The following is a 9459-nucleotide window of genomic DNA, read 5'->3' as shown; positions in this document are numbered from 1 at the left end:
AATATAATATATTATTGTATATAGTGTTCATACATGTCTTAGAGCTTTTAATTAAAATTGCACCAGTATCTTCCTAATTAAGAGAATGTGTTTCATGTGAAATTATGAAAAAGACAACATGATATTACCCTGCCCTCTTCTGGTGATATTAGGTATTACGGAACAGCAGTTTTCAATGACCCTACTTATTCCGTCACTGGTTCACTCGTTAAATTAAAGGGGAGGGACTGAAATATTAAATGATGTCCTTAAATACAATTTGAAAAGTTTTCATTCCATCTTCATTCACTCGAAAAACACACTCGGGGGAAAAATGAACGTAGGCTACTGAACTGTGCAACTCTTCATGCACATTTATTATGCACATTTATTAATCACCAACATCGAACGCAAGCAGAAGGATTTTATGCCACTAGAGGCGCCAAAGTTTTAGTTTCAAGCTTTTAAACGTAATTTACAAAAGAGATAAATATAATAATAGGCTATATTTAAACATATGAGCATTCATGTACTGTTCATAAATATTTACTTACACTGCCAGACAAGTTTTACAATTTTGTGTTAATTAAACCCTAAAAAAAAACTAAACTAAACTAAAACTAAAATAGACAAATTAAGTGATTCCAAAGTCACACCCTGCAGTGAATAGCATACTCTTCTGCACCACTTCAAAATGAATTACTGATGTGGAAAATAACGTTGAAACTGGACATTTATGAAGGCACGTTACAGTGCAGAAAATGAGCTACTTTATGAGTCAAGTTAATTGTTTTAAAGTAAGTGCGTTTTGACTTTTGAGTTAAAAAAGCACATTTATGATGTTGCTATGGACCTCATTGATGGAGTTGTGTGAGGGTACAAAAAAGGTTTCAGCACTCCAGCATTTTCTTAAACGCCTTTCTGAAACTGTTGTCTAAGAACGCGTAAAGGAACGGATTGAGACACGAGTTGGCATAACTCAGTCCTGTGATGAAATAAGAGATACCTATAACCAGCGGAGTAGTGGGCAAGTCTGAGGTGAGGGCGACCACTGTACTCAGGTGGAAGGGTGTCCAACAGAACAAGCAAACGGCAAGCACGACGAAGACCATCATTGTGACTCGTTTCTTGGCTTTGTCCAGAGCCTTGCCGTTGGAGTTGAGTCGCGTGCGTCTCAGCTTGTAGAGCATCACGCTGTAGAGGATGCAAATGGTCGATACGGGGATGACAAACCCGAGGACCAGCGTGTAGATCCGACTGGCTTTGAACCAGAAACTCTCAGGGCTCGGGAAACTCAAAACGCAGCTCTTCCGGCTCTCCGCGTCGTCGGGACTCACGTAAACACCGGCGAAAACGGTGAAGGGCATCACGATGAGAATGACTAGTACCCAAACGCTCAGGCTGACCGTCTTGGCTAACCTGTAGGTCCGGTGGGGCATCCGTTTGGAGCGCAACGTGGACACCACGACCAGATAGCGGTCCGCACTCATCACAGTCAAGAAAAGGATGCTGGAGAAGATGTTGTAGTGGTCTATGGACAGGATCACTTTGCATAAAATCTCTCCAAACGGCCAGTAGTTTAACAGGTGCTCGGCGATATTGATGGGCAACACCAACGTGAAAAGGTCGTCGGCGATGGCCAAATTCAAAATGAATAAGTTGGTGACGGTTTTCATTTTAGGCGCCTTTAAGATCACGTAAATGACAGCGGTGTTGCCCGTGAGTCCCACGGCGCAGATGACAGAGTAAATAACCGGTAGCCAGATGTAGAAGTCAGGGTAGAACATCCACGTTGGAGTAGTGCAGTTGGTTTGGTTATAATCCGGACTGGTCAGGTTGCATGTAGATTGCATTGTTTTGTTGTCCATAGTGTCTCTGAATTCTATTAGAATCAGATAGTAAAAAGTAAAGCAAAACTTTATTACAAAATAAAAACCACAGAAGCACATAAGTAAATGTATGTAATTGTCTCAGTTTGATTATTACATAAACAATTAAATTCTAACTAAACTGTATTTTGCATCTATTCGTAGTTTATATGTTAGGTGTGCATTGAAAACCATATAATATTTTATTTATAATTTCACGAAATAGAAAATTAATTGAATTCATCTTACCTGACAGATCCAGACTGGTCTGCTCTATTGGTATTCCATGGACACTTTGTGGTAAATGGCAGAGCGTAACGCTTTTACGCGCGCGATTTTACGCATTATGATGCAAGACAGACCTCCAACAGTCTCTCTCTCACATATCATTTTCATCCTGTATTGTCCGGCAGGAAACACAATACGTTTCACGAAGTGCAATTTATCCAGTTAGTCTAAAACAAATGACTACTACTGTCGTATAATGAATTTTTATTGTTGTAATACTTTGAGAGTAAAAAGAGCCAGTGTTAAACGTCAGTCAGAACTTAAAAATATGTAAATTCGTATAATAAAGTAAACGAAAATAGAAATAGGCCTATAAAGGAATATAAATTACATCAAAATAATTTGCAATTATAAACTAGCAAATAAATCAACAGACAGAGGTGGTACAGCTTGTTTAAAGGGATAGTTCAGCCAAAAATAATGTCATAAATCATAAATTATGTCATTCCAAACCCCTAAGACTTTTTGTCATCTTCGGAACACAAATGAAGATATTTTTCATGGAATCTGAGAGCTTTCTGTCTCTCTATAGACAGCTATACAGCGGACACTTTAAAAAGTTTTGATTGTAAAACGAATCCATATGAATTTATATGATGAACAGATTGAATTTATAGGCTTTTATTCACATATAAACATTGATCAGCGAATAAACAGAAGCTCAACCGAATCTGCTTGATGCGCAGAACAACCTCTTGCGGAAGCTCAAACGTGCTGCGTAACACACGAGAATGAATCTCATTGGTTCTTACGGAAGCTCACTTAATCATGCTGTGTAACACGAGAATGAACCTCATTGGTTCTCGCAAGTCAAGCAAACATGTTTGAGCTTCTGTTTATCACAACTGATGTGTGAGTTGATGAATGTTTATATGTGAATAAAAGCCTAAATTCAATCTGTTCATCATATAAAGCAATTTTGTCTTGGAATATTTTGGACTACCGCTCAATTCAAATGGATTAGTTTTACGATCTCTTTATGAACTTTTTGAAGCATCAAAGTGTTAGTTTCAATGAAGGGACAGAAATCTCTCAGATTTCATCAAAAAGATCTTCATTTGTGTTCCGAAGATGAACAAAAGTCTTACGGGTTTGGAACGGAATGAGGGTGAGTAATTAATGACATAATTTTCATTTTTGGGTGAACTAAAATGAATTTAATGTGTTTGTGTGTGTTATTTTTGTTCAGACATACAAAAGTAAAAAAAATAAGTAGGCCTAGTGACCCTTTGCAGGGTGCATCATTAGTGCATTATAGCTAAAAAGAAGTAGGCCTATGATGCAAGTGGATACTTGTAGGATGCCTGCAACCGCTTTTCTGTAGGGACTGAAATGTCAGTATGTTCAGGCCTCATTTTAAGGCTATTTTTAACATAACTGTTGCCATAGTGATTTACAAGTCAACTTACAATCCTCTTATACAGATAAATTGATTGAAAATGTTCTATTGTTCTCTATACACCACGTTCCTCTGCTGGAGCTTTAATCATCAGCATATATGCAGACACCTGCTGATTTGATGTATATGGACGTAATTTAATGTTTTATCATTTAATACATGTTTGCAATGTTATTTTTACCATAATTTTAGATAATGCATGACTCACAATTTCTTCATTAAGTTTTCTGAATATAGAATGAAATTAGAGTCATATAACCTGTCTGATTATATTTTTGAGCAAGATGTGAAGCATAGTGTTTCAGTGTAAAGTCTATTTAAGATTTTTTTTTTTTTAATTAGAGAAATTAATTGTGGCAGTATTATCCACTGCTGACGTCAATACTTTCAAAACATATTTGCGGCTGTCAAGGTAAAGTGTTTGTGGTTGATTTAAATATAGAAAAAGTCATACCCTCTATAGTCTTCCTTTATCCACATGGGGCTTTCAGAAATCACATATGATTGATGTATAGCATAGTGATACATAGCATATTTTCAGGTTCATTCTATAAAATTAAGAAAAAGCACTTTAGACGTGTGATTTAAAGTAGCTTTCTCCCCGTAAATCAGAGGCCATTATGTTCTCTCTGAGTGGATGCATACAGTAGGCTATATGTTCTGATTTAGCCATAACAAAGTATCAATCAAGGTAACACATAAAAAAGTGGCTTTAGTCATGTGACAGCGTTGCAAGTCTCAGGAACTCTCGGATTTACCTTAAATCTTAAAAAATAAGACATTCAGATATAAATGAATAGGAGTGAATAGGATTAAAATGGGTTCTGGGCATAATGAGCATTTTGAACTTTCACTGTGAGGCCAAAGAAGCAAACAGAGTGTGGGAGGATCGATGGAAAGGGAAAGGTTGCCAATATGGAAAACAGATTGTCATGACTCCTCCTGGCTTGAAGATTGATTTGACTTACAGAAACGGGTGTCGGGGAAGTTTCAGAGCTGCTTTGGGGGAAGGGTTATTCATCACCATTTAAAAGATAAAGTAATTAAGTTGTCTTAATGGAACTACATTTATTTTTTTCAAAAGATTTGGAAAAGCGTTTGAAATGAAAAATTCAATGAAACTGACACAAATGTGCTCCAATGTGCTATTTAAAAACAAAAACAAAAAACAGACATTGATTCATGTGGAGGACTTCAGAATGTGAATCTAATAATTAAAGATAAGTATCCTGATAAAGTAATCAAGAAATTACAAACATATATTCAAGACTGCAAGGCATTTATAGTGCCATGAATTGTTACACTGCTACATGCACTAATAAAGTGTTAATTGCTTATACCATACCGTTTGTCTTATCTTCTGAATATGGCACTAATTACCATAACAACAACAAAATAATATCACAAGTTCAGCATAAAATATCAAGTTTCACTTACATGATTTGTGGTTAATAGTTTGATGTTTTTGACAGTTTTAGTATTAGCAGCCTTTCAGCATTAACCCAAATAACTTTTTTACATTGGAATGGTTATATTACTTATTTCGGGTTGAATGGTGGTCGTTTCGCACCCCCCTGGTGCCCGTGAGCGGAAAATTCGCACTTGCAACTTTGAGCCGCCGCGTCAGGAAGTATCGCGTGATATCAGGTCTCGCGATGTAAACAATTGCTTTACGGCCAAAAGAAATCTGCTAAAATGCTGTCATTATTGCGCTCCCTCACGCTGTTCGAACCCGAATGAAGAAGACGTTTTAAAGAATGTCCCATCTGCTTTGATGTCGTTGATCTACTAGCCTCTGGTGTCTGAGAATCGCCAACGAGTTTTTCGACAGTGTTGTCAAATGTCTATTCCGAAGCTGTGAGGGGAGCTCTAGAGAGAAACCTGCGAGCAAAAAGCGAGAATACAGCGAAGAAATCCCGAAACTACTGAGCCCTGCTTTAATGAATTATATATATATATATACATATATATAGCCTACATATACATATATATATATATATATATATATATATATATATATATATATATATATATATATATATATATATATATATACATATACATATATATATACATATATACATATATATATACATACATACATATATATATATATACACATATATACATATATATATATATACATACATACATTAATATGTCCACGCTCATTTATATTAAATGTGAACCAAGCAGAATAAACAAAAACAGAGTACAAATGAAGCATCAGGAACATTTTGTAAAGGAACAAGACACACCTCGTCACCCTCCTCATCTTCTCTCTTTTTCTAACCATCTCTCCTCAGTGCTGTAAACACTGCACAGGATACCCAGAAATGCCGGTAATGATTGTGCTCTATAGATGTGATACTCTCTGTTGTGTCAGTCAGAAGAGCTTTGATCTGTGTTAAATATTCTCTCAGCTTCACTTCCCCTGGACACTTCTAGATGGCATTTGGTTTGAGTTCTTCTGCTGTCCTTTTGAATCACAGACAGTGTGGCCTGTGATCTCATGCCAGCTGATGCTGTTCAGGTACATCTATGCTGAGATTAGATGGAAGCTACTTCTATTTGGTTCTGGAATCAAGTTTTAGGTTGAGAGCCGCAAGTTTAATGTTAAAGGGATAGTTCCCTAATAAATGAAAATTTTATCATTTACTCACCCTCATGTCATTCCAAAAATATGACTTTCTTTCTTCTGTGAAACATGTTTTTTTTTTTTTATGTGCATCAGTGGGCTTTAATGACGTTTGGTTCCCAACATTCTTCAAAATATCTTCTTTTATGTTCTGTTGAAGAAAGAAATATACAGGTTTGGAACGACATGAGGGTTAGTAAATGATGACAAAATGTTCATTTTTGGGGGTACCTATTCCTTTAAGTTTCAGTGCTATGGTCGGCAAAAACAATAAAAAATATATTTTTTTAAAAAAAAACACAAATGCTGAGGTCACAAATATTGATTTAATTGACCATTTAATGTGCTAAAAAGGACAAAAATTACAGTTTTTAACATAAATTTCATTGTGCCTGAAAGGGAGTGTTGAGAGACCTAAAAAGAACTGTAGCAAAAAGTTAAACAAAGGAAATAAATAATTAGATAAATAAAAAAGAATTATCTATGATCATTTGTTTTAAGTCAATTTTGAAAGTGCAGGTCAGGGATGTAGCCACCATACACACTGAAGAAGACATCCTAGGTCCAGATGCTTTTATTTCAATTTTATATATATATATTTATTTTTTTACAATTTCAGATGGGTTAGTTTCTTGTGTTTCCTAGTTTCCTGCCTTTTTCAAAAGTGAATTCATACTTGAAATACTTTATATATTTATATATATATATATATATAAAACTGTGAAAACGTCTTCCAAGGGATAAAAGCAAATACCTCTATGGGAGCTTGCAAAATAGGACGCAGTGTCCTTTCCAATGAGAGAGGAAAAGTACAGCACAAAAGAAAAGTAGGTTGAGTGATGCAGGGCCAGACAGCTCGACCATATGCTCCATGTTCAAACTCAAAGGTGTGTCTCATCACAAGCTGCCTGAACTGTTCCATTTCCACACCAATTCTTATGAGTGAAGATGTGTGTATTAACAACCACAGCTAAAACGTATATAAAATAAATAAATTGTGCACTAGTGTTCCATGGTTTATCAGCCTACACTCTTAAAAATAAAGGTTCTTTTTTGGCATCCGTGGTTCCACAAGGAACCTTCAATATCCATAGAACCTTTCCAATACACAAAAGGTTCATTAAAGTGGAAAAGGGTTCTTAATATTTTTTAAATGTTCTTCACACTAAGTAAAAGGTGTTCCTTTTAAGAACTGATCACTGAAAGGTTCTTTGGGGAACCCAATATGGTTCTTCTATGGCACCGCTGGAATCTTTATTTTTAAGTATAGTGGCCTTAACATCTCTTTGCAGACTAATAATATGCATTAGAAGCAAAAAGATGTGTTTTTTAAGTAGATTCACACCATTCTTTTTGTTTCTAATGCATATTATTATCAGTTTGATTTTGATCATGATTTCACTTGTCTTTTTGGAGTGTTCTACGTATTTTAGAAAACGTTTACTAAAGGGATAATTCACCCAAAAATGAAAATTCTGTCATTGTTTACTCACCCATATTTTGAAGAATGTTGGTAACCAAACAGTTGTGGAGCACTATTGACTTTCATAGTATAGGAAGAACAATGGAAGTCATTGGGGACCAGAAACTATTTGGTTACCAACAGTCTTTAAAATATCTTCTTTTTTGTTCAGCAAGCATAACAAATAAATTAATATAAGTTTGGAAAAACTTGAGGGTGAGTAAATGATGACAGAATGTTCATTTTTGGGTAAGCTATCCTTTAAGTTATAATCCTTAGCTATTGTTATACATTACATTTACATTTTGTTATGTATGTTTTCATTAAAAATGCAATATGAATTCCTAAGTATTTATAGTTTCGATTAACTTTATTTTTCTTCACATAACCTCTATAACCACTTGGGCTCACGCAACTTTTATTTTTTGCACTTGTCTTTTTCAGTCCTGTTCATTGGCCCTTGCCATTAAAGCCAAGATGCATTTTTGCAAATCTTTATTGAAGATTCTTTCCCTTATTTCAGGAATGACTTATCAAATAAGGGTTTTTAAGGCCTTTTCTGTTATTTTAATTTTTCTTTCACCCTTTTAAAAATTCTTCCACCCTGTGGGATTTGAAATCATTTCTGGCTGATAATAGCAGTGTGTTAGCACCCCTTTGCTAATGGATAAATGAGTGGTGCTGAGCCAAATTACAGTAATGGCAGGAAGTGAAAGCATTACAATTTTCTCTTTCTTTTTCTCCCCTTATTTCTTTAGCAGCAGCCATCTGTATTCTCAGTCTATAAACCGAACAAATGGATTTGCAACAGTGGTGTCTCACTTAGCACATCTATTATATGCAGATGTTTTGCAGCTGACTGTTTCTTTTGTATTGAGAGTGTCAGTGTATTATTATGTGGACATGGAAGTCTTACACTAAGGACGGAAGAGTTTAGCATTGCATCAAGTAGAAGATTTCTAAGCTTTTTACATCTTGAGTCTTATTACAGAGTGCAAAGGGCCAGTATAGCCTTTCAAGGTAAACTGGATTTGGTTTAGGGTCCTCCCACTGTGCCCTAAAGTCCAGAAAACATACGGCTAACTAATCTCAACTCATAATGCCTTTTCTTCAATAAATATTTCTGATTACCAGCCCTGTTTTATGTGTTTAATAATGTTTACAAACAGCTAGACAGCCAAGGTTGTAGCTTATTTTCCTCTAATGACCTCCCTGCAGTGCAAAATGTATTGACTTGAAATATATAAAATAACTATAAATCTATAGAATTACATAAACATAAATGCAAAACACCATGACTGCAGCCACAATATTTTAGAATGAGACACCACTGTTCAAAAAATCAAATCATAACTGCTGATATTATAGCCATAATTGTATAACACTGTATTATCGGTCTCTGCATATGACTAAAGAAAACTCATTAAAAAAAGCATAAAGCATAAATTTGCACAGAGAACTTCATATGCAGTATATTAATTGAAAGCAAAACATCTAATGTCGTACTCTCTCCCTTTATGCTTATGTCTTGCACTCAAAGAGTCCCATTAAACGATAAAAACCAAAATATAAAATAAATAGAAACACTAAAGTAATAAAAATTAATTTGATCACAAATCTTATTGATTTCTCTGTCTTTTCATTGTAGACTTTAATATCTTGGCAAATCTGCATACAATTTAAGACTGTTGAAAATCTAGAGGAGACCCATGTGAGATTATTGGGGTTTTTTCTCAGGAGAAAAATCCAATAAGCGGAATGTTTGAAAACAACAAAAGTTTGCAAGCTATATATATATATATATATATATATATATATATATATA

The 9459-nt window shown here is 35.0% G+C and overlaps 1 protein-coding gene across 1 annotated transcript; it reads right to left on the bottom strand.

Annotated features, from left to right (window-relative positions):
* Positions 1 to 367: 367 nt before the first annotated feature.
* On the bottom strand, positions 368 to 5096 carry LOC311072791 (neuropeptides B/W receptor type 2). Its single transcript, XM_084098052.1, has 3 exons — positions 4972 to 5096; positions 2097 to 2244; positions 368 to 1861 (listed from the first exon to the last, which is right to left on the bottom strand). Exon 3 carries the CDS (start codon positions 1845 to 1847, stop codon positions 870 to 872), a length of 978 nt encoding a protein of 325 aa, XP_083954178.1. The 5' UTR covers positions 1848 to 1861; positions 2097 to 2244; positions 4972 to 5096; the 3' UTR covers positions 368 to 869.
* Between the last annotated feature and the right edge of the window lie 4363 nt (positions 5097 to 9459).

This window comes from Abramis brama (assembly GCF_963993115.1).
Source record: "Abramis brama genome assembly, chromosome: 22".
In the NCBI taxonomy this organism is placed as follows: Eukaryota; Metazoa; Chordata; class Actinopteri; order Cypriniformes; family Leuciscidae; genus Abramis; species Abramis brama.
Note: the sequence above shows the minus strand (reverse complement) of the source record. Positions and strands in the feature narration are given on the sequence as shown.

Excerpts from the sequence above, each read along its gene's own strand:
- LOC311072791 (XM_084098052.1), bottom strand. The coding sequence starts at position 1,847 with ATGGACAACAAAACAATGCAATCTACATGCAACCTGACCAGTCCGGAT.